This window comes from Aotus nancymaae, unplaced genomic scaffold, assembly GCF_030222135.1.
Source record: "Aotus nancymaae isolate 86718 unplaced genomic scaffold, 86718_ANA_hifiasm-v0.15.2.pri h1tg000117l, whole genome shotgun sequence".
NCBI lineage: Eukaryota > Metazoa > Chordata > Mammalia > Primates > Aotidae > Aotus > Aotus nancymaae.
In genome coordinates this window covers 2569129-2596245 of record NW_026988532.1, presented here as the reverse complement: position 1 = coordinate 2596245, position 27117 = coordinate 2569129, and the positions used below count along the sequence as shown (strand labels likewise).

Genomic DNA, 27117 nt, shown 5'->3' with positions numbered 1-27117 from the left:
AAATATTCAAAGGTAAAAATGGACATATTGTGTCAGACGGACAGTGAGAGATGTGATATTTTAGGAGAAAATAATGTTCAAAGTAGAATGCTAAAATATAAATTTAAAAAATTATAACTGTGTGAGTTGAGTATTTTTCTAGGACGATTGAGGATAAATGCATTCTCAAAAAAGGTGCAGTAACCCAAACTGTATCAGAGTTCAGCATAGGTAAGAAAAAAATATTTAACTTTTGAAGTCAGGAGTGAAGCATGGTGAAAATGTACCATGGTGTCCCCGGTGAAATGTGTTGAAAATTACCAAAACTGAAAACAGTTCTTTGTTGTTGATGAAAATTTCAATTGAACTTATAAACAATAGTGACAAAGAGCAGAGATTCTTTTTCACTTGTTTTGAGACAGAGTCCTTCCTGCTCTGTCACCCAGGCTGGAGTGCAGCAGTATGATCACAGCTCACTGCAGCCTTGACCTCCCCAGGCTCAGGTGACCCCCCAGTCCTGAGTAGCTGAAACTACAGCTACATGCCACTATACCTAGATAAATTTTGTAGTTTTATCAGAGAGGGGGTTTCACCATGTTGTCCAGGTCCTGAACTCCTGGCCTCAAGCAATCTGCTCACCTTGGCCTCCCAAAGTGCTGGGATTACAGGCATGAGACACAGTTGCCAGCCAAAAGCAGAGATTCTAATGACTTGTGTAGCAAAGGTCAAATAAACTAAATGAATGATGTAGAATGACTATTTGGATAAAGGAGATGAACATTTTCATCAGTTCCTTTAAGTTTTTTTGTTTTGTTTTGTTTTAGAGAATGTTCAACCTATGTGAGCTGTTCTGGTAGAACTGGTTCTTAAATGGCTATATTTCTTCCATTTATTAAAGCTTAGCACAATTCATTGTACCCATGAGTTTTATGGGTACAATGAGTCAAGGAAATTTTGTTTTCACCATTTATAAACTGTTAAGTATTGTTGGAAAAAACTTGGTAGTGAATTAGAGCACACAGACCTTGGGTCTATGGCCTTTAACTTAAAAATACACAAGTCATATAGCAATAAAATTGTATTACATATGGAAAGTACTTAGCACAATAATTGTTAATTCATAGATTTAATAATTGGAAGTTAGTAAATTCTCTTAAAATGGACTTCCTACTTTTACCGATTCTCCCCTTTTTTAATTCTAGTCTAGTACTCACCAACTTTACCACAGTCTAGTGTGATATCTTCCTAGGGTTGTCTGTGAACAGTTGGGATTTAAACAGGATTAAAGAGAGAAAAATTTTATGGCCTGACAAATCAAAATTGTACCTCTTTTTATATAGCCAATTACAAATAAAATACTGCAGGAGTTAAATTGAATGCTTATTCTAGATTTGATAAAACTAATGGGTAGCAATTAGTTTTATCTCACTTGCAAAACTTGAGGTTTGCAAGTGAGATACTAAACAAAAATGTAGCATAGTCACCTTGTATGTACATTGACTCTCAATAAATTAGCTTTGCAGATTAGTGGAGATTTCTCTTTAGTGGTATTAATTTTAACCTGAATAGAATAACCCTAGTTGCATCTTCCGTTAATGTGTTTCTGTTACCAAAAAGCAGTACTTTTATTACTGAACTTTTTCTTTCCTCTGTAATTCAAGGGATACCTTTGCATTCCTCTCAATTTATAGGCCTTGTTCTCCTTGCTTTTCTTACACACCTCCTGTTCATTTTTCTTTCTTCCTGTCCATCCTCTCAAATAATTAGAGGCAAACACTTGTGTTCTTTTTACTCTTAGGGTTTCTTATTGTGAATGTGCAACCTTAAGAGGGTTCTGTTATTTTTCTCTTCTGCACTGACTTCTGGAATCATTGACCAGGAGCCTGTTACCTGGTTAACAGTCATACAACTTGTGGTTGGCTATTTTTTTCACAAAATATTTTAATATTATTAAATTACTTTCTTATAGCTCAGAAATTCCACTTTTGTTTCTATGAAGCTCAAATTTCACAATTTCTTTAGTGATATTTTTGGCCATGTCTCTCCAAATTATTTCTATCATCTAAGTTTAAAATACCCCGTAATTACAAACATTGATATCCTCATTAAAAAGAAGCAATGGGTGGCTTTGTCAAGAAATCAGAGTAGAGTTATATGATTCTGGGAAGGACAGTTAAATTCTTGGAGCCAGAGATACCTCATTTTTAAAACTGAGGTGCTACAGCAGCTCTATCAACTACCTGGAATTGTTGTGAGAATAAAATAAGATGAAATTTAAACCGATTTGTAAATTGTAAAGCGTTATGTTAATACAAGTTGTTGGTATGATTACCATTTTTTATCACATATAATTAGTTTCCTAGTTAATAAAAACACAAATTAGATCAAAGTCAATAATGCATATCTGTATGGTAAAATGATTTCGGCTGGGCGTGGTGACTCATGCCTGTAATCCCAGCACTTTGGGAGGCTGAGGTGGGTGGATCATGTCAGGAGATCGAGACCATCCTTGCTAACATGGTGAAACCCTGTCTCTACTAAAAATACAAAAAATTAGCCCAGCATGGTGACATGCGCCTGTAGTCCCAGCTATTCGGGAGGCTGAGCTGGAGAATTGCTTGAATCTGGAGGGCAGAGGTTGCAGTGAGCCAAGATCGTGCCACTGTGCCTCAGCCTGGATGACAGAGAGAGACTGTCTCAAAAAAAAAATAAAATAAAAATAAATAAGTAATGAAAGCATAAAATGATTTCTAATATATGAGAAATATAATAGTAGAAAATGTGTTAAAGTAATATCTTTTCCAGCTATTATAAATCATTTTCTCTATGAAATTTGAAATGATCTTATCTAAGTATATTAATTATTAAGGAAAAATACTACACTTATATTTTCTAATTTTTACTTATAGTAAAATATTTATAAATATTTATATTTATTTATAAAATAAAAAGATAAATTATAATTTAATCACCCCTGAGAATCTAAAGACAAAATTTTTATCTTTTATTAACTAAAATTGGAAGTAGCAATAGATTGATTATATTTGAGCTTTACATAACTTAGTATATATGTTTGCATTTCTTTTATTCTTGTTTCAATAATGTTTTCTTAAATTGTTAGTATAGATAATTACTATAAAGGTAATATCTATGTGATTATTTTTCAAAAAAATATATATGTGAGGTTTTTTTAAAAAGCAAACTAGTTAAAAACATAACAGCTTTCTTGAAACTCAGTTAAAAATCCTAATCAGATTCAAATTATCTCATCAGTGTTCATAAGACCCAATGGTCCTACTGAACTCTAAGATTAAATTAAGGGCTTATTCTATGTGAAAATGTCCAAACTTTAGGATAGTGATTATCAAATGTTATTATGTAAAAAATTATATGTGTAGCTTAATGCAAAGATTTCTGAACCCATTTTTTGGATTTTGAAATCTTGATTCAGCAAATTTGAAGTGCCCAGAAATAACTTCAAGAATCACTAGTCTAGGAATTGTATTCTAACAATTCATTATAATACAGGGAGAAATTTGTGTAGGAGGTTATTAGACATATGATTTATAAAGCACTGTGCTCAATTATGGACACTTAAATGAAAAAAGAAACTAAATAAATATTAAATACATCTAATTTTGAAGTATTTTTTCATCTCATCAATATTTTCTAACTTCAACACCTATGCTTAATATCGGGGCTGGAAATTGATATCTCAAATATTGGACACAACTGTTTCTCTTTGAAATCTTAAAATTGTCTAAGCTCTAAATGTTACTTTAACATAATTTACTAGACTATAAGAAGTTATTGTTAAATAAGTGATTATATATATGTATATATAATTGCACTTTAGGTTCTGGGGTACATGTGAAGAACATGCAGGATTGTTGCATAGGTACATACACGGCAATGTGGTTTACTGCCTCCATCCCCATCACCTATATTGGGCATTTCTCCCCATGTTATCCCTCCCCAACTCCCTACTGTCCCTCCCCTAGTCCCCACTCGACAGACCTCAGTGTATGATGCTCCCCTCCCTCTGTCCATGTGTTCTCATTATTCAACACTCACCTATGAGTAAGAACATGCGGTGTTTGATTTTCTGTTCTTGTGTCAGTTTACTGAGAATGATGGTTTCCAGTTTCATCCATGTCCCTACAAAGGACATGAACTCATCGTTTTTTATGGCTGCATAGTATTCCGTGGTGTATATGTGCCACATTTGCCCTGTCCAGTCTGTCATTGATGGGCATTTGGGTTGGTTCCAAGGCTTTGCTATTATAAACAGTGCTTCAGTGAACATACATGTGCATGTCTCTTTATAATAGAATGATTTATAGTCCTTTGGCTATATACCCAGTAATGGGATTGCTGGGTCAAATGGAATTTCTATTTCTAGATCATTGAGGAATTGCCACACTGTCTTCCACAATGGTTTTTATTTAATTATTCTTTATTAATGAAATATTTATTTTCTTGTGTACTAGGGCTCCCCAGGAGAACGTGGGTCAGCAGGTACAGCTGGCCCAATTGGTTTACCAGGGCGCCCAGGACCTCAGGGTCCTCCCGGTCCAGCTGGAGAGAAAGGTGCTCCGGTAAGTAATGTCTAGGAGAAAATATATTATGCTGCTACCCTGTATAAGTTATCACTTTTTATTCAAGAATATTAGCTTTTCATATACCACCACATTCTCTCTGCATATGTGTCTGGCATATAAACACATTAGCTTGTATATATATAATTGAATTTCAAATTCAATTAAATGAGATGACATTTTTCTACACTTTATGAAACCCTAATATCTGTGATGGAGTTGGATATTATTAATGGAAAAGGCTTCTCATTTTGCTTTTTTAAAAAAAAATTGTGAGTTTTTTATTAACACTATGCCTTGCTGCTTTATATTAGAAGAGTGTGAACTTTTTACACCTGTTGTAATAGAAATTCAATTTCAAGCATTTCCATAGTCTGTAAATGAAACCCATAGAAAGTAGCTGCCCTTCTCATGTAATTTGAGGTTTGATCACCAGTGAGTGAGATGGGGAATATCTGACCAATTATTTCATCTAATATTTACTGGATTTTAACATTTTATACATTTTATATTTACGTGACTGTGGACCCTATTCTACTCAATAGATTTAGGTTTCTTTGTTAAGATTTCATCTCTATTTTTGTTCATGCTTTTGATATGATTGTATTTTTTTAAAATGATTCTTTCTTCCTGCAAGAGTAAAACTCAAACTGATTTGGTAAATGTAGATAAAAAGTGTTGGCTCTGATACACAAAAATATAAGTTTAACATTTTAGTATACTGATAAGTGTTGACATATAAAATTAAGCTTCAGCTTATATTAAAAAATACGTCTCTATTACTAAGACTTCAGTTTTAGCAAGTTGTTTTGCTTTCATTATTTATGCATTTTCTCTGATTACTCTGTGATACGATTCCAATGTTTCTGTTTTAGACCATTTTGTGCAGTTATAACAGAATACCACAGACTGGACAATTTAAAACAAACAGAAGTGTATTGGCTCATGGTTCTGGTGGATGGAAAGTCCAAGATGGTAGGGCCACATCTGCCAAAGGACTTCTTGCCACATCATCCCATGGTAGAAGGACGAAGAGAGGGCTAGAGAGAGAGAGAGTAAAAAGAAAACAACTTTGCCTTGTTGTAATGAACCCACTAATGCAATAACAGCATTAATTAATTTCACTTTGCCCTCATGGCCTAATCAGCTTTCATTATGCCCCACTCCTCACACTTTTGCCTTGGGAATTAAGTTTCCAACACATGCTCTTTTGGTGACACATTCAAACTGTAGCAGTTCACAAATAAAAATATATATATATTTGTTTCCTGTAATCCGTTACCTTTCAGAAAGAATTAGAGTGTTTGGAATGGGGCCATTCCACCTGTGGATAGAACTTTTAGGTGACAGAAAAAGCATTTTTAATATACTGAGAATTTTTCCTAAGAAAATATATTTTATAGTGTATGATGTACTGGGAGAACATAGAAAATAAATTCAGGTCCTTTAATGCAAACTAATTTAAAAATAGAGGAAACACATGTTTTGCACAATGCGCTAAAGAATGCATACAGAGAAAATAGATATAAATTATTTTTTTATACAAATTGAGATTATACTAATTAGATAAATCAAGATTTCTGTGAAGATAATATATTCAATGGTAGGTTTTAAAGTGGATAAATACCTTGGCTTTATGAAGAATAAATAAATTATTGAAATAAAGATCAGAACATGAAAAAGCAGTGAAATTGATAATAAGAAATTAATTGGGTGAGACAGATGGAAAAATATTGACGGAGCCTTTGTAAGAGTCAGAATTCAGGCCTGGGTTTTGTTGATAATTGGTGATGTCATAACTAAGAAAGGCGAAAGGGAATGCCTTGCTTACCCATCCTCTTTCAGTTATCCCAACCAAAGACAACAACTCCATGATGTTCATTCCATTTTCTATTAGCCAAAATTAGCTATTTAGATTAACTAAGGGTAGACACTGTATTCTTAGTATTATACTTTCGAAGGAGGTGTCTGCTTAGGGACAGTAGCATAAAGTGGTAATAAGAGTGTTCAGTGAAAGTAGTCATAAATATCCATGCAGAGCTTTAGTAAACTGATGAAAATGTTTTACAACATGTTAGATCTAGCCTTTTACTTCTTTCTCTTCCCAAATATAAAATTTTAGATCTTACCTTTGCTGAGCAGCTTGTGTTATAAAAATTTCATGCAATTATCAGCAGGTTTACACTTACATTAAAGAAAAGACAAGATGGGGCCTGTGAAAGATAAGCCCTGGGTCCACCCACCTATCAACCCTGCTTCCTGGAATGGAGAAATGCCCTAATTAGCATCCCTATCTTAATCAGCTAGATTAGAAACTCCAGGAGGTGGGTCTGGAAAGCAGGTAAGAAGAAAGGAGCTAAAACTTCTTCCAACTTAATTGCATTGATAGAAAATTTTGATAGGGAAAATGACTCTTACAGAAACCTATCAATTAGTTACTGGATGCCAGAATTACAGATAAGAAGCTATTTTAACTATGCATCTATTTGGGGGACAATTGTAGAAATTATGGGAGAAGCTAGATCTAAAACACAGTGGAGTCAGTGCACTAACTATAACTCAATTAGCAATAGCAGTTTGATATTTTAGGAAAAATGTGCTCTAAATACTTATTTACAATTTCTAGCATGTGTGTGTGTATAATTGCAGAGAAAATAATCAGTGCCAGGATTGTAAATCTGGGAGTCATTTAAGATAAGTGTTATGTTTAAAAGCATATTATTGGTTTGTCATGTGATGTGATGTTGAGGGAGGAAAACAGAAGTCTGGACTCAATCTTAATGGAGAATTGTAATGGGTGTAAGTTCTTAAATCATCTAGTAAGAGAGAAAAATAGTCCATGGTGTGTGTGTGTGTGTGTGTGTGTGTGTGTGTGTGTGTGTGTGTCTGTGTGTCTCCAGAGGCATGCCATCAAACAGAATGAGAGATAAAAGAGTCCCCTTTTGGTGTATGTTGTACAAGATCAAGAATAGTGAAATACAAAAGACAAACAAATAAAGAAGCCGGGATTTTACCTGCTCGGCATTTATAGCTTTAGGTTAATTCTAAATTGATTCAAAAAGAAAAAGTGGACTATAGAGGAGAGGTGTAGGGACATGTAAATCACCTCAAGCAGGGCATGGAACCCAAAGAAAATTGAGCAGTTGGTGGAAGTACTAATAGGATTGAATGCATTGCCTCATTCTTCTTCTTCTTATTGGGTGGTGCAGATATTTATCTACTTTATCAATAATAAGAAAATAATCATTGGAAGAGTTAAGGAGTTAAAGAAATTAGAGTAGACTAAAGTTGCCTACTCGGAGACAATCAGAAGTGGGTTGGGAGCTAGCTCTATCATTTATTGAGCTCATGATATGGATTAAGTTGTCTAACATCAAAACCTCTGTTTTCTCATCTCTGAAAAGAAGACGGCTGTCTCTGAAAAGAAGATAATCACAGTATTTTGTGAGGACTAGATAAAATTATAGTTCTAAATTACTTTTCAGAATTGTGATAAGTTGTGATAAATGTTCAGAGTAATCATTATTAGTAGTAGTAGTATTATCATTGCCATCAGTGTGTGAACCAGAGCTGCCATAAAAAAGGATGAAACAATAAACCAAGAATAAATACATAAATGAGCTATTGAGGAAGGAGTGATGGATTTTGTGAATGGTAATAAAAGTTGTGGGTGTGAGTACAGGTTAAATATAAGACAGTGCCAAGTCAAACAAAGGACATGGGGATGTTTAGCTCATTCGATCAATTTATAAGGTAAGATTTAGTTATTAATGTAAATGGAATATTAGAAGTGGTAAAATAAAGACCGACTACAAGGAGAGATGAATGTTTCCAGTAGTTATGTAGATTGTAGGCCAAGAAATACATAATGGAGGAAGAATTATGTCATCTTGAGGAATTAATTTAGAGTTAGGAACTAAATTAGAGTTTAGGATAAATTTAGAGTTTGTGAATTAAATTACAATATAAATTTAGAGTGGTATAGAGAGCTGTTGAATTTCTCCTGACACCACACAGACCAGGGTCAGAAGAAATAAATGGCAGGTAATTTCTGGCCAGAGATTATGTGTGCTATAATGAAGACAGATGAGAATATATCTGCCTTATTTATAGGAAACCTTATACAAAAGAATTGACTTTTAGAGTTAAGGCTAGCAAGGAAATTCAAATTAAGGGGAACTTTCTGAATCAACTATTGTATTTAATATAGTGAAGTTTACTGTGAACAGCATAGCATATCCTATGAGTATTGATAGGTTTGAAATATTATAATATTTGTTGGAATAAAATACAAGGTCTTCAGAGTGACATCAGGGGTATGCCTCATATAATAATGATGACACCCTTTTAAAAAAACAAGAACAGATGGAACACAGGCAAGTAATAAATTAGTTAACAATTTAATTTTGTTTATAGATATTGCTACTTTTGTTGTTATTAATTAAGTAACTTAGCAACAGTTCCTTGAGTGACTACTCTGTTCCACTGGCCAGACATATAATAGAATGCAAAATCAGACACAGTTCCTACCCTCACGTAGTTTATTATCTGATAGGGCAATTTGATAAAAAGCAAAGAATCAATAAATACATTTTATTGATTTAAGGGACTGAAAAAAAGGTATAGAAGGTTTGGAATGCAGAGAGCAAGGGTTAGGGGAAGAGAGATATGTTTGGGCAGGTAGCTGGAGCTAGATCATGGTAGGCTGCACTCAGCAATGAAGTCTTTATCTTAGGAAAAGTACAAGTAAATTGACCTAAGATTGTAGGTAACGTGATCTGATTGGCTTTCTGGATGCAGTGTGATGAATAGATTGGAAGGAAGGAAGAATACATATGGGAAAAGGCAGGAGGTTTCTTCAGTAGCTCAGAACAAGGATACCAGTATTTTAGAATAAGATATCAGTGGTGGAGATGAAGTAAATATATTCAAGAGATAATTAAGAGATAAAATATGTAAAACTAAGTCATTTGAAAGGAGCAGGAGATGTTAAGGGAAGTGAGGGAAGGTGGTGTAATGCAAAGGCAAAACCCAATGACTTGTAGATTTCCAGCTTGTGTAACAGGAGGACAGAAAGGAACTCTGAATGCAATTAAGAATATTGTCTTGTGCAAAACTGATGAAATTTTGACTTTTAGAATATAATTTATTTTAAACTATGAAAAGATGTTTTATTGGAAATACAAATTGGGTTCATTATCTAGGCACTTTTTAAAAAATTACACAATATAGATAAATTTAAACATGAAAGTAATACCATTTTCAAAAATCAGGAGAACCAAAACAAATACAGAAAAAGCTAAGTCTTCTCATTTTAATTCCGTAAAAATTACGGTGACTGAAAATATCAAAATCTAGGAACGTTCTTAAAGCCTTTCTTAAAAATAAGAAAGTTACTTGTGAAACATATAAACGTATTGCAAAGTGGGACATATGAGCAAGTGTGTTTTACAATTTCTAAAGCCTAATACCCATTGCTCTTTCAGTGGCACTAAGGAAAAGGAGCAGAGGCTCAACAAAGTTTTGCAAACATCAGGGATCTGATTTGTCAATATACAATACTTGCATGTTTGAAAGAAAAATTCTAAGTTGGGTCCTAATTATTTTTGTGGACCACAGCCTAAGAGTCATAAGTGATTTTAAAAGAATAGTATTCTTAGTCACAAATGAAGGTAGGGATCATGTATCATTTATTCTTTAAAATGTTTTTCTAAAAAAAAATAAACAATTTGCCTTGTCAAATATAGAAGCTAGATTATTACTCCTGTAGCTGCACTCCAAAACTGTAAAATTAATGATCTTTGGATATTGAATACAGGGAGAAAAAGGTCCCCAAGGGCCTGCAGGGAGAGATGGAGTTCAAGGTCCTGTTGGTCTCCCAGGGCCAGCTGGTCCGGCTGGCTCCCCTGGGGAAGACGGAGACAAGGTTGGTATTCATTATTCACGTTAGTAGATCCTGTGACAAAGCTTAATTTTTGTCAAGAATTCTAGAATTAATCTTTATGATTAGGTGCCAGAGGAAAGGTTACCTTTTTCAAAGTTTCACACACATTTTTTCATATGCTCAAAAGTTTTAAGAGGTTCAGAATGAGTGTCTATTCCATAAAATGGTATGTGATACATAAACATAAAAATCAATTAAAAGAACAACGGTAGTGAGAAAAACTAGTAGATACCAAAATTTATTTATTTTTTAAAATGTCCTTCTGAAATCAATATAAAATAAAAAATAATTAATAACATGTATATCTTTAGCTCTCATGTCTTGGATATTGCACAATAAAAGTTAAGAATGAGTTACATATTTACTTGATAATCCTGTTAATATTTACCAACATGTAAGGACAGACTCTAAGCTCCCTATTCCAAATGTATGGCTGTGTATTAAATGTTTTAATTTAATATATTATTATATTACTTTAAAATAGTATTTAAAAATTTGTAAACCAGCACTCTGATAATGTGCATCATTTTAGCATTTGGAAAATTAGCAGAAAAGTATTTTTTGTTGTTATTTTGGTTTTTTTTATTTTTATTTTTTACTTTTTTGAGAGATGGAATCTTGCTTTGTTACCCAGGCTGGAGTGCAATGGCGCAGCATGGCACACTACCTCCTCAGCCTCCTGGGTTCAAGCGATCCTCCCACCTCAGATTCCCAAATAGCTGAGACTACAGACATGCCTCATCATGTGCAACTAACTTTAAAAAAAATTTTTTTTTTTTGTAGTACAGGGGTTTCATTATGCCTCCCAGGCTGATCTCAAACTCCAGGACCCAAGCTAACGTTTCACCTCAAACTCCCAAAATGCTAGGATTATAGGAGTAAGACCCAGTGCCTGGCTAGTAAAGTAATTTTTGATTAATGTGTAATTATAGATTTTATAAATCAGTGTACTTCCATTATCAGTTTACACAGGTAATGTTTGAGACAAAATTGATTTTTTATTTTTATTTATTTATTTGTTTATTTATTTTGAGACAGAGTTTTGCTCTTGTTGCCTAGGCTGGAGTGCAATGGCGCAATCTTGGCTCACCGCAACCTCCGCCTCCTGGGTTCAAGCGATTCTCCTGCCTCAGCCACCCAAGTAGTTGGGATTACAGGCATGTGCTACCATGCCCGGCTAATTTTTTGTATTTTTAGTAGAGACAGAGTTTCACCATGTTGGCCAGGATGGTCTCAATCTCTTGACCTCGTGATCCACCCGCCTCGGCCTCCCAAAGTGCTGGGATTACAGGCATGAGCCACCACACTCGGCAAAATTGATTTTTTAATTGTAAATTTAGTTGTGGTATTCTTTGAAGTTAAAATGACTTGTCTTTAACATATTAGTCAATACTAGAAAGCTAGAAGCAGAGGGAACCCAAGATTTTGCATTTTAAACAGTGACATTACACACTAGCATGTAATTATATTAAACATAAAATTTAACTGTTTGATGATAATTAAGACAACGCAATGGCATGTTAGAGATAAACTCTAACTCAAATTTTTCAATTACAGGGTGAAATTGGTGAACCAGGACAAAAAGGCAGCAAAGGTGACAAAGGAGAAAATGTGAGTTTCCTACTTCTTATTGAGAGATCATTATTTATTTAACACCTTTTACTATTTACCATTGATATGTTTATATAGTACTACTTACTTTCCTAGCTAAAACTTATAATACCAATACTATGTTACCGCTGCAGTTATATGATTCTATAATTTTATGTATTTCTGTGAAGTTTTCTATTTCTGTGATTAGGTAAAGTATGATGATTTTTGGCCATTATTTATAACTCTGCTATGGCAAATGAAAGAGTAAAATAATGAAATAATCTTTTTTGTATGATTATGAGAAATTATACATACATAAATTTACCAAATTAATATCATTGCTATGTTCTATGTGTATACAAATTGATAACTCATTCCCATATATTATAAATACTTATTTTATAATTTTTTCTTTAAATCATAAAACTTCAAAATAATTTTGGTTTCTCAGTCAAATGGTGTGTTCGCTGTTATCTTTATGATGTTTTTCTTCAGTCATTACCAGTTTACATTCTCTTTAAATTATGTATTTAAAAAATGTCCTCCTTCTTAAATAAAACATATCAGATGATGATACTGTCATATGCTTCAGCACTTCTTTACTAATTTATACTCTCTAAAGAATATCTATGGACATTATTATTTAAGTTCGTTCTTTATTTTCACTTTTTTTCCCCTTTAAGTGTTCATATATTTGCTCTCTAATAGAAACATAAATTGGGGGAGTAAAGAGATATGTCCTTCAAGTATTTTTTTTCACCTAGTATAGTAGTTTATACATTATCCTCAGCAATTTGTTTCTAACAGACCGGTTTGGTTCTGTTTTGTGATCCATCTGTCTGATGCTTTTAGGGTTGGAATTACTGCCTACTTCAACACATAACTGAAAGGAGGTTTCTATTAGAATTTGATTGAATCTAAATTGAAGAGTTACCAAAGTCTTATGAGATGACTTTTTCTAACTAAAAAGAAAACTCTAGAACTAAAATAAAAACAGCTTGCAGTAATAATTGTAGTATTTAATGCATAACAGGCTCTGAGTTCATTTTTATATCCAGTATAACAAAACATCAATAAATAGGTGATAGCAGTGATAGTCTGGATCTATGCTGTAAAATGATGGCAAGAAATTGTGTACAGAAAACTGGCTGCATATGTTTGGTGCAGTTAGTATTGACCATAAATTTACAAAATGTGTTTTGGTGTCTGTCTTTGTCTGTTTTGTGTTGCTATAAAGGAATAACCAAGGCTGGGTAATTTATAAGGAAAATAGGGTTATTTGGCTTGCAGTTCAGCAGGTTGTACAAAGAAGCCTGGGGCTGGCATCAGCTTGGATTATGATGAGGGCTTTTGCACTGTGTCAAAACGTGGCAGAGAAGTTCAAAGAGGAAGCAGGCCTGAATAAAAATAGACCAGACCACAGGAGTGCTGATTTTCAAACAACCCTCTTTCATGGGAACTAATTCATTCCTTCAAGTACCAATTCAATCTCCCCAGAGCAAGAACTCAGTCACTATGCAGCTATTTCTGATGGATCCACCTTAAGAACCCAACTCCATAACATTGGGAATTAAATTTCAACATTAGTTTTAGTGGGGACAAACCATATCCAAAGGATAGCAGTAAATTACTTTAGATTCCATTTAGATTTCCTAATGATAAATAAATACTACTGATTTAATTAGAGTATCTTATACACTAGATTGTCTTGTACACCTATGACACATTTTAAAGTTTTATTTACTCCTTAAAAGCTGTGCTAAAATGACTGCATGGTCATTATTTAGGCCAGCAAATCTCAAATATTTTTACCTCAGGACGCTTGCATACTCTGAAAGGTTTTTGAGGAGCCCATAAAGCTTTTGTCTATGTGGGTTACTATTATATGAATTAAAACTGATATGTTTTAAATATTTATGTATTGATTCCTTTAAAATTAATAATAATAAGCCCAAAGCACTTTTAATAAAAAACAGCTATATTTTTCCAAATAAAAATATATAATCCCAAGAGTAGCATTGTTACATTTGTTTTGTCTAGCTTAATAGAAGAAGCTGTATTCTCATATCTAGTTTAGCTTGTGGCTACATGCTTTTTTGGTTGAAAGCATGAAGAAAATCCAGGCTCACATTAATATGCCTTTTAAAAGGGAGGAGCATTTTCAATACCTTTTCAGATAATTTTGAATATTCTTTGGTTTTACATAGAAATTTTATAAGTGATAGTTTTTATTAAAGGTCAATTGCACAACAGAATCTAAAATGAAAACAGTGAGCTTTTTGTGCTATTACATTATATTCCACTGCTCTGTCTTGCACTTTAACCACTCTTTTTCATACATAAATTTGTAATATTCTTCATTGATCATTTGGAAATTATTGGTTTACTGGATAAGGTCTTCAAAGTATTGGCACAATGCTTTATGCGATATCAATATCGTAGGACAGTACTTTCAGACTGAGAAGATATAAAGCCTGCAATGGCAGATGGGAGATTTCCAAAATTCTAATTCTTGCTTTAAAGTTTAAACATTATTGACAGTAAATACTGTCAGTTGTTTTTTTTGAAATCCAAGACTTCTTTTATTTTGAATAACATCTGCCAAAATCATAGTTATTATTTATAACTATGATTATTTATAATCAGTTATTTATATCTATGATTATTTATAATCAGTTATTATTTGTAACTATGATTACTTATAATCATAGTTTTTCTGTCAGCTGCTCCTTCAAGTAAAAATGGTGATTCATGTAAAACTTAGTGTTCCATGTAAAAGTTCAGCCTGCATCTCAAACTATAATCCAAGTGTTTTTTTTTTTTTTTTTGAAACAGCCAATGTACTTCAGTATGAGGCAAAAATGCTTTATGTATTTTTCCATTTGTCAAATGAGCATGAAAGGACACATATTCGAGGTCAATATTTAATAATATTAATAATTTTCAAAGTCTTATCAATACAATTACATCCATGACATTCTTAGATGGAACAGCCATTTTTGTGTTGACTAAGAATATATTGTGATAGAATGCAATGATTACTATTACAAACGGTAGCTACAGACATGATTAGTGCTAAGTTACCAGCAATTTTATTCACCATGGATTTTGCATCACTGATGCAAAAGTCTACATAGTATAAAAGACAAAAAATGCCTTGTTGTTATGAGAAGAGTTATGAACTAGCAGAATTCTGAAAGGGTCTCAAGAACTCCCAGTGGCCCATGAACCAGATTTTCAGAATCTTGCTTTAGCAGTTCCCCCACAAGTAGTAGTTGTGATACAGAACAATATAGTTCAATGATCCTTTTCTTTCTTTTTTTTTAATTTTTTTGAGACGGAGTTTCGCTCTTGTTACCCAGGCTGGAGTGCAATGGCGCGATCTCGGCTCACAGCAACCTCCACCTCCTGGGTTCAGGCAATTCTCCTGCCTCAGCCTCCTGAGTAGCTGGGATTACAGGCACGCGCCACCGTGCCCAGCTAATTTTTTGTATTTTTAGTAGAGACGGGGTTTCATCGTGTTGACCAGGATGGTCTCGATCTCTTGACCTCGTGATCCGCCCGCCTCGGCCTCCCAAAGTGCTGGGATTACAGGCTTGAGCCACCGCGCTCGGCCCTCTTTTATTTCTTTAATGCCTGATTCTTTTATATTGCCTGATCAGTTATTAATGTAAGAAACTGAGACACTGAAGAAGTGTCAATGCATGTAAAACTCATAATGCCTTTATTAAATCTACTGCTCAAAATAAGAAGTTTTGGTGTACTTAATATATAACATCGAGTTTGCATGTGTATACGTATCTGTGAAAATTCTAAATTTTCATATATCACTGCATTCTATCTATATAGAAGCCTCAGAATTCTGATGTTCACTCAGAAGATAGTATATAGACAATTTTTCATGAGCTCTTTCCTAATCATATTTATCTCATTAAAGAAATCTGATACTTTGAAATTTTTCAAATGTGAATCTTACAACTTGATTTATGTTAGCATAGAAATCTATCTTGAAAATTCACAACATTACAGGTGAGAGTGCTTTCAATAAATGTCAACTTACAATTAATTTCAAATGTGAAAGTTTGACTGTCAAGTAGTAAAATAAATAATGATTGCACTAAATGCAAAAGAATTCTATGTGATGCTTCTTTTTTTCCAAAGGAGTATTGAGACGTTTGATATTGGTAGGCCAAATGTTTTGCTTCATATAGCTAAGTTCACATGGCTGGCTTCACTTTAAAAATTACTTCTTTTTGTCTCACTGCAGGGTCCTCCTGGTCCCCCAGGTCTTCAAGGACCAGTTGGTGCCCCTGGAATTGCTGTAAGTATTCCACTTTTTCAGCAAATCTAAATCCTTACAGCTCCCTGATTAAATTTATATACTGTCCCATAACCAGTCAATTTTGTGGGGTAATAAGTTTTGTTTGTATGTCTGGCATTAAATCAAATTTAAATTTTCAAATATAGCTAGCTAGGCTGATTCTTAGAAACAAAACATAACTTCAATTGAAAATAAGTGATAATTAGTTGAGAAGTCCTTAATATGTAATACATTCAGAAAATTATTTCCATTATTAAACAGCTTTTTTACTACTTGGTATAAATGATCAAATCAAAATCAATCATAATCCAGAAGCAAAGAGAGTAAGCAAAACAAACTATAGTATATTGGAGCAGATAATGGGAATTTAGTCTACTTTTCACTTGGCTATTCTTAAATATATCTGCTTTGATTAAGTTAGAAATTACCATATTTTTGTAATGACTCATATCATAATGATTTTTTCTAGTTTGTGATAATTTTTCTTTCTCTTCTCTAGGGAGGTGATGGTGAACCAGGTCCTAGAGGACAGCAGGGGATGTTTGGGCAAAAAGGTGATGAGGGCGCCAGAGGCTTCCCTGGACCTCCTGGTCCAATAGGTCTTCAGGTAAGATGCTCCTGTCATTGTGTACTCCATCATTTCACCTACTTTTCACCAGGTTTTCTGGTGGATGTAAAACAAAGTATTTTTTTTTTCTTGTTTTCTATGAAGGAGCTTGTGTACAATGTTTATCCATAAAGATTATTTTATTTAGCTGAACTTGAAATCCTTTTTATTATGTGTGATGAATTCTCCTGAATATGTATCAGCCTTTGTCCCTGATTCTGGATTATCTTCAGCCTCACTTTAGGTATTACTCCTTCTTTCTTCACTCCCATTTTGTTTGGAAAATGAACTACAACCTTACCTAAGTCTGATACTTTAAAGTAAGATATTAGAAGGGTTCTTTCACAAGACTCATAACAAGATAAGTTAGTCCTTCAGATGGATAGCAATAGGAGGCACACAGATTCTTAAGCAGACAGGGATGGATCCCTGGAGAAACTCTACCTATGACTCTTTACTTTCAAGATGGCTAAAAAAAATAAAAAGCATTTTGAGAAATGTCATCCTGCCAATAGCAACTGCCAACAGCACGTGTTAAACAATAATAGGTAAAATAAATTAATAGTCAGTTGATAATTTAAGATAGATTATTATTTTAAAATTGTAATTTGAATTTTATGAAGCATATCCAGGAAAAGAAATACTAAATTGTAGAACGTTATAGGCTGGGAGGATTTTGTTCAAATATGTCTTATAGTAGGACTCTTAGAGAAAATATTCCAGAGCAGGCATCTTCTATTCTAGGTTGTTTTTCACCTTCCACTTGAAGTTCACTGCTTCCTACAAACTTTGGAAGCATCAAGCTTTTTCTTCCACTTGCTTATTCTATCTCTGCCTAGTGATCCATGGAAAGATTGTAACATTTTGTCTTAAATGATGTTGAGGTACCACATAATACTAACTTATGGTGTATTATCAGTATTAGAAATGGTAAATCAAGTCATCTAGTTCACTGAACCTAGAAATTTATTAAGTTGTAGAAAAGCATATGTAAATTGAATTTACATAAACAATTTGTACCTTTATTTTTATAAATATGATTACAAAATTATTGGTTATGATATTAAATAGCATACTGTGTGCATAATTATACAAATTGCATTATAAACACAATATAATGAACTGTTACTGTTAAAACACTCAATGGATGTTTATCCAAGAACATGGTTTTTTAATTGTCTCATTTTATTTTAAGGTCGAAATAATTATTTTTAAACTTGGAAAGTGCAAAAACTTCACTTTCATATCTGTCATGTTTAACTCAGTCATACTTGTTAGACAATTTTACATAAACAGTCATAAGTACCATATATCAATATATGTGAGAACACATATTTGAAAGCAACAAGGTATTAAAATTAGATTGCCAATGGATACATTACTATTCATTTTCTTTTTTTTATTTGACTAATTACTCTGAATCCTATAAAGCTGTAATTTAAAAACACTTCTCATGATTAAAGAAGGTGTCTTGTAGATTATATTTATAAAATAGTCAATAAAATTATCATCTTCATTTTCACAAAGTAAGAAATGTGCTCTTTGATGAGGGTGATTCAAGAAATCAATTCATTAAAAAAATGTAATTATATTTTCCCACAGCTACTTCTTTAAATCAGGAAACTGAATGATGCTAATGTAATTAACATGTTCACAATTGCATCTACCTCCTTTAATTGAGTCTTCCTGGCAGAATAGATGTTAGCAATTATAATAGACATAAATAACAATAATCTAATATTCAGGTTAAATGTCTTGATTTTTCAATCTGATGTTTACTATCATCTGCTTATGAAGAATACATACACACATACACATATGAAGAGGGAATGTGTATGTTGTTGGCCTAAACTCATTTTTTGAACCATCATCTAAGTGGAAATGAATTTAAATTGACAGACCTTAAAACAGAATCACTCTATGCATAAATTACCTCCTTGGAGAAAGGTAGGACATTTCATAAGAACTGATTAACCCTAGAGTGCCTTTCAGCATGTTTAGATCCCTGCAACAAGAGAATTTGACTTATTATATCTCCATTAATTGTAATAATAATAATTTTCTGTCAATACAAACTATGATCTAACTTAAAAATAAGTAAATATTCAATTTTTTCTATTGAGATATTTTTATTGACCTAATAGAAATAATTATATGCATAAAGAAAAGATGAAAATGCACAACTGGGTTTGTAATAGATAATAAAATTTGTGAACTAATATTGACAAACCTTTCAATTTGGGGATATTAATTAGATGCACTCTATCCTAAAATGGTATAAAAACCGGGACAGAAGTAAGGAATGTAATTTTTAATTTATGGTGTTTATGGAAACTTAATTATATTTAAGTTGCATTGTGTACTATTAAAGAAAATGGTGTTAAAGTATTTTTTTCAACTGTGTTAATATATAATGCATGTTTAAGAATTTAAGTTTATGTTTTCTGTCAAATTCAGAATTTGAATTTCTGAAGTTAATTACCTTAGAATTTAAAATTTTGCAATATGCTACAAGTAATTTTTAGGTAAATAAAATCTGGAAAATGCTACCTGTCTTTTTTTTCCATAACTTCACTTATAATTCTAGAAACAATCATCAGATGATAGTAACAGTTTGGGAAGTATATATAACAGTCTCTTTTCTTAGACATCTTACTGACATTTGAGGAAAAAACAAAATTCCAGTACATATTTTTCATTACAAATTAGTAACTAAGATTTCCTCATAAAAATGAATATATTCCACAATTAAATGAATGTATAAATATTCTGTAAAGTACTCTCTTTACAAACTGAAAGTCATGTGGATTTAGCAGGTTATAAAAACATTTTTGTGAATCATTACCATCATTAAAAAAATGAAATAGAACAGGATAATGTAAAATAGAATGAAAATATTAAAGGCTATCATCTACACAAAAGGCTAAATATTGCCTTTTGACACTCATGTTTCAACTACTTTACATGTGCATGGTTAGGGAACATTAAGTAAAATATATTTTTCACAGTGGCTCATGGTCGAATAATATTCAGCAATTGCAGTTCAGTGTCAAGAAGTTAGTAGTATCATTAAAATATTAGCAGTTATTTAGAGCTTTAACATTGTATTTTTATGTCTAAAACAGATTACATCTAAAACATTATACAAACATTTAAAATTAATTATGTATTATATATAAGATGTATTAATATATAAATAATTATACACTGAAAACCTTAAAAAATGAAAGAAAATCCATAATCCTACAATATTAGAAATGATTACTATGTTTGCTATATTTAAAATTAATATACTACATTTAAAATTAATTTACTACATTTACTACATTTAAAATTATGTATAAGATGCATTAATATATAAATAATTATACACCAAAAACCTTAAAAAATGAAAGAAAATCCATAATCCTACAATATTAGAAATGATTACTATGTTTGCTATTTCTGTCCTATAATTAGCACAACTATTCTACATACATATTATACAGTTAAAGTTACACTATGCATATTCATTTGTATTTTTTATTTATCATATATGCTATTCATGTTTAGGGTATTACTGTCACATTAATAGTCACATAATTCTGAATTTCTTTAGTTCTTTTTCATAAGATTAAACTTTTGGAATGATAGGCTCTTCAGTATCATAGCTACTGTTAGCAAGACATATTTTGTTGAATGTAGCTGTTCCTGTTAGTTTATTTTCTTAAAATTCATTCACTTAACAAGCATTTTTATGTAATTTTAGTTTTTGATTGGCCCTCTGATAGTTTCTAAAAGATTACTGGTGAATTCATGCCCCAAAGCAGCTCATGACTGTAAATCTACACGGAAGTAACATGAGAAGGTTTATAAATGTACAATTGAAGTATGTACAAAGTATTGTTGTGACATGAAAAAGAAAATAAAAATTATCTGCGTGGGATAATTTTTGGGAAGATCAAGTAAGTAGTCAAGAAGTAAAACAATTTTCCCTAAAGACATAGACAGATGAAATTTAAATGCGATTTTTCTGTCTTCCTTTATATTGTCACACAGATCCTCTCTTTAATAGCAGTTGTAGTGAATACATTGAATACAACAGAAATAAATTCGAAAGAATTTTTAAAGGTATAATATAGTACATTTCGTGGGCTCATTGATTTGTAAGATTCAGAATTGAATAAACAGGTCAAAACTTCAGAAGATATTTATAACCTTTGAAATGTATTGGAATATTTATTTTACCAAACTAGTATCTAAGTATAAAAACCTTGTATTCTAAAATATTTTGGGATAAGAGTTTCCAGAAATCTGTACCAGGGAAGTTCTATGTATTATTTGTACAGGACTGAGCAAATAGTTGGATGCTCATAAATTCCCAGATCAAATTATATATTTAGCTGTTGTAACAAAAATAACCAATATAATATTATACCAAACATAAATTTTATTTGTAAATGTAGGTGGAAGATTTGATTGCGTGTGGTCAACACTTGTATAATAGGTATTTTCACAAATATTTGTCTCTGAATCTTAATTTTCATGTTCTTATTGAATTTTACACTTGACTTTATCTTAGAAATTGACCAAACATGTCTTTTTAAATACATGAGTGGCTTTTATTATTTTTCTACTATATTTTCTTAGGGTCTGCCAGGCCCACCTGGTGAAAAAGGTGAAAATGGGGATGTCGGTCCCATGGTAAGTTTGTCTTTTTTGGCATTTGATGTGTATGTGCCATATATATGGCAGTCACTGGTTTGTACATTATTATGTGTTCTTTCATTTCTATGTATATATTATTGTATATAAGCAACTGCCATGCTTTAGTTATTTCTTAGTCTTTAGCTCTGGACTTAGATTTGGAGCAGGTAAAGAATAGATAATATTCACACAAGATTCAGATAATTAGCAATTTATACAGAATCAAAAATTAACTGTACTTCAAAACAAATTCTTAATTTAATAAGGAATTCTGTCTTAATTAGAATGCTATGACTTATAATTATTCGCATTTATTGATTCTGGTTCTCTACTTTAAGACCTGAACTGAAAATTTGAAATATATATAATTGTTTGTGAAGTACTACCTGAGATAAGAAAATAATTAGCAAAGCTTATTGAAATCCATAATGAAATGTAATGACTGCATGTCTTAAGTGTCTTTTTCCATCAACATTGCCCCTAGTTTTCATTTCCTTCAGAATACACGACTTGAAATCTTAACGCTTTGAAAACCTAACAGTCTGTTAGGTGTTATTCTCCTTAGGAATTACACTTGAATCTATTATATTCTTTGAAATGATTCTTATCATCATTGATAAATCTAGATATAAGAAATGCATAAAAACTTTGCTGATTCAAATAACTGATTCATACTTCTAAGCAGTATTAGATACATAGCAAGTTCCTTTCTAGATATGATTACCGTGGTTCCTGAATCATTGATACATTCTTCGTAATTAGGTGGTAATAGATAATAATAGAAAAGCTTTTCAACCATGGCATTAGAATAAACTGAGATCTTTTAAAAATACTAATGTCCAGTGAAATGTACTCATGTACAGTGAAAAATAAATTCGCTGTAGACTATTTTAATGACAACCTTGAGGTAGGGGGTTCTGGCATCAGTATTTTCTAAAATTTAATCCAAGTTAATTTTAATGCACTGCCAGGAGTGAGAATTGTTTTTTATGATGAAATTAAATTATTATTCTTATTTTCAATTCTAGCATATAGAACCTAAGCGTTGACATAGAAAAAGCTAAAATACATATAAACAAAAAATACTTCTATTGGTTAATGAATTCTACATCTACTCAAGCACCATTTCTTTTTCCAACTTTACATTCTCTTTATGTTGTAATACATCCAGCATAAAATATTTCTAGTTATGTTGTGAATACATTATATCAGCCAGTAGCAGTATCCTTTCTTGGCCCATTTTTTAATCAAATTGTTTCTCCTGAAATCCTAACTTCCTCATAGCTATGTGTAAAGGCTCATTTGCTAACATGATGTTGTATCCATCAAGGATGACTTATAACCTTGATATGCTTCACTAACTATAGCTTTTACAGGCTTCAACTTTTAGTTTTATTAGTCATAAAATAAAAATGTTGGAAACACATTTGAATTTAGTCTTTGTAAACCTCAATATTTCTCTCTTACAGGGTCCACCTGGTCCTCCAGGCCCAAGAGGCCCTCAAGGTCCCAATGGAGCCGATGTAAGAACTGTGAAATAGATGTTAATTATTTTGAAATTATATAGGTGTCATTATTTTATAGCAGATGCTCTCTGTGAATTATAATGCAGATAATCACACTACTGTATAATATTAAGTGGTTAAGAACTCAAGGTCACCTTTTCACTTTACTTCATTATAAAAGGAAACAAATTGAATTTATAGTGAACAAATCATGGCAAATATAACACAGGTACACATTTTCCATTCAATATATATTTACTGGTGACTGAGAAATGTTATAATGTTGTATGTATTATAATTACCACATTATTCTTAGACTGTGCCTTATTATTACCACATTATACTTAGACTGTGCCTTGTGTATGATAACTCTTATGCACTTGTTAACAGTGGATTTTATCTAAAAGCTTTTCATTTTGTATTTTCAGTCTATGTAATGGTACAGCAATATGTACGTAATAGGTGCACCCTTTATCATGTAAAATGTTTTCTCTCAATTGTATAAAGACGATATTCTCCAAGCTTAAAAATTCTTCCAATACTACAAGATTTTGAAATATAATGCCATATTTATCTTATTGATACCATTAATGGCTTTGATGATATTTCTTCTTCTGGCTAACTTTTCACAATGAAGAAGTCTATATTTTCCTCATTTCTATGGTCTTCATTTTCTTTATTCTTCTTTAATACCTGCTTTTAATTCTGGCAGGCCAAAACTGACTAAAAATAGATTAGAAACAGAGGAATTAAATGATTTTTTTAGATGTTAATTCTTCTTAGATAATTTAAAAGCTAAAAGATGTTATAAAGGGTTTGTTTCTTGCCTGGATTATGTAATTCTTAACCAGGGTCATAATTTTGATTCACTACAAAATCATCACCTAAAACCCATCTGACTATTCCATTGGCAGAGAGATTGAAATTATGTTCCAAGAATCAATCAGAGCTTGAAGTCTCCTTCTTTATCTTCAAACTTATGGTGAATTTGAAAATCATTGTAATATGGTAAATTATTCTCTACCCAGAACATTTGACAGCTCAATTCAAGCATCTTTTAGTATCATTCTTTAAATGACTCAGACTACTCATGCATCTATTTCTCTCTCTTTGAGAAAAATTAGGTATATGTTTGCAAAAGCATTGTTTTAGTAAGAATATGGATAATTGCATTCCTTTTTCTACACTGCAGGGACCACAAGGACCTCCAGGATCTGTCGGTTCAGTTGGTGGTGTTGGAGAAAAGGTAAAGATGTTAGTGACACACAGTTTGAAACAGCATGAATTAAGTACTTTAGTAGTACTGAGTAGTAGTTTAAGTACTTCTAATATGCGGGTTTCTAAGATTTTTACATAGTGATATGATTCATATGTCATCTATTAGTTTCAAAAATTAAAATGATTTCGAAATATTATGTTTTGATTGCCAGTTATTTTATTGAATGAGTGCAGGTATTAATTATTTTAATCTAAGCAGGAGCCTCACAATTATGGTGTCATTGATATCCACATTTATAAACTGAGAAAGCTGAGCCCTAGTGGATTCCTGTAATTTTATCAACATTTTTTCCTTAGAAAGGGACTAACTAGGATACACTCCAGTCCATGAATGTCTGGTAATACCCAGTATTCAAAATAGAAGAGATTGGTTGATGTTAACTGATTTAAAGGGAAATAAAAAAAATCCTCCAAGCCACAAAGGAATTAATCATTCATTTTGTCATATTTTGAGTTACATTTTCATTACTAATACTCTGACCTATCTTTGTCACTTTTCAAAATAGTTGGCATGAGCCATAATATCTGGGCTCAGAATAGCTTTTTTTTCTTGTGAACATGATTTCATTTAAAAAATCTGCTCTTCCTTGTATAATAATGTGACAGTGACTCATTGATTTCTTATGTATGCATTCATGCTCACTTCTTAACAGAATTTTCAAGAAAATTATCATTGATATTAGCTTGCTTTACAAAATAAACTACCAGTTTTTAGAAAAGGAAGAATTATAACATCATATATTATGCAGTGGAAACACTGAAAGTTTCCTTAATTTGTTAGTTATTAAAGGATATCAGTAGGTAGACTTACCATATTCTTAAAAATGATTCTCTTCTTTGATCTCAAGTTTGTTCATATATTTTATATTATACTTAAATTTATTTTTTTAAATAAAGCATTTAGCTCTCAGAAAAAGGAAATGTAATAAGATGAGGTTATGTTATTATATTTTGATATTTATTTCAGCTCAACACTTGTATTCTAGTATCTATTTTATCATTTGATTAAGAAAATTTTTAACTCATTATCTAATTCTTACTGCATTCTTTGATTGTCTTTTTTTATATTCTTAAATTTAATGCTGTGCGTTGAAACTGTTCTGGTAGTTGGTGTTGAAATAGAAAACACATTTTTCACTGGATTCAGTTGTCCTAGAAAACATTTTTCATTGTGCTCAGTCTCCTATGGGAGAGCACTGGTATCTGAGGACATCATCGCGTTAAACAAATGACACCAAGGCACACACGTTTTTCTTTTCTCTTCGGATGATCTCCTTTTGGCTCTAATGCTGATTAAATTGTTGTGGGAGCTAGTCTCTAGGATTGCTAGCTTTTATTGGCTATTTTTTTTCCCCAAAGATTTTGAATGCAGAGGGGAAATTGTAACTATCTCAGTGCTACTCTTGAAAACAGACATGAATGCCAGATGTTTAGAGTTCTGAGAAACTTCCTTCCACATCTTTTCCATTTAGTTTAAAGCCTATGTATTATAGTAACTCTTTGCCAACTTTGACTCTTATGAGAATAATTCAGTCAATCCGAATCATTCTGAATCAATCCCAGTCAAAATGTCTTACACTAAAAAACACAGTTTTAATTTCGCTCCTTTCTTTTGAAAATTTTTATGTGACAGAGAGTAGGATAGAAGCAGAACTCTATCTTCATTTTTTTTTAATCTAGGATAGCAAAATTTGCTATAGATTACAAATTTCTAACATCAGCCTTGATTCTGGCTGAATGTATTCCCATTTCTAGAATGGAAAATTTATTTCCAGGCACTGACAATGTATAATGAAAAGTCAGTATCTTTTAGTCATGCTGCATTTTGTTTAAATATATTTAACCTGCTTTTCATGTACTGTATATTTGCTATGAGTGCAATAAGTGGCTTTTGCACTTCAAAATAGTTTTGTCAATACAAGGAAGTATGTCAGGAAATTTTCTTAAGATTTAATACATATTTTATAACTTTGTACATACAGAGTAATTTCCTGTTCTTTCTGAAGGGATATGTACATAAATAAGTGTGCTATATATTGAGGTAAACAGTTATGCAATAAGTAGTGATGACTTCATAATCTGGCACCTCCTTCATATACCAGTGATCTATGATAAACTTGAATTAATTATTATTATTCAGAATGAATAGTTTGTAGCATTGTGCTACTAGAAATATAGATCAGTTTATGATATTAGTCTTGTTGCAGTGATTTATTGATTTGTGTTTTTGTCCCATCTTCCTTAAAATGATTTTAAATGAAATATTTTTAGATAATTTTTAAATCCCATTTTAACTAATTGTCAGTTTATATTGTGCACACTTGAATCTAATATACCAAATAGTAATTTTCATATATTTTGGACAAATGAATATTAATGTATCATTCTTTTTTTTTTTTTTTTTCCTGAGACGGAGTCTTGCTCTGTCGCCAGGCTGGAGCACAGTGGCGCAGTGTTGGCTCACTGCAATCTGCCTCCCGGGTTCAAGCGATTCTTCCACCTCAGCCTTCCAAGTAGCTGGGATGACAGGCACATGCCAAATGCCTGGCTAATTTTTTTTGTATTTTTAGTAGAGACAGGGTTTCACCATGTTGGCCAGGATGGTC

At 32.1% G+C, this 27117-nt stretch overlaps 1 protein-coding gene across 11 annotated transcripts in view; it reads left to right on the top strand.

The window, feature by feature from the left end:
- COL11A1 (collagen type XI alpha 1 chain) overlaps window positions 1-27117 on the top strand; it is a 213134-nt gene that overhangs the window by 144148 nt on the left and 41869 nt on the right. For all 11 annotated transcript variants that reach the window (XM_064371085.1, XM_064371076.1, XM_012438753.3 and 8 more), the window contains 8 exons: window positions 4470-4577; window positions 10396-10503; window positions 12079-12132; window positions 16382-16435; window positions 16935-17042; window positions 21672-21725; window positions 23198-23251; window positions 24426-24479. In XM_064371085.1, coding sequence (XP_064227155.1) covers window positions 4470-4577; window positions 10396-10503; window positions 12079-12132; window positions 16382-16435; window positions 16935-17042; window positions 21672-21725; window positions 23198-23251; window positions 24426-24479 — 594 coding nt within the window. The remainder of the gene's footprint in view (window positions 1-4469; window positions 4578-10395; window positions 10504-12078; window positions 12133-16381; window positions 16436-16934; window positions 17043-21671; window positions 21726-23197; window positions 23252-24425; window positions 24480-27117) is intronic.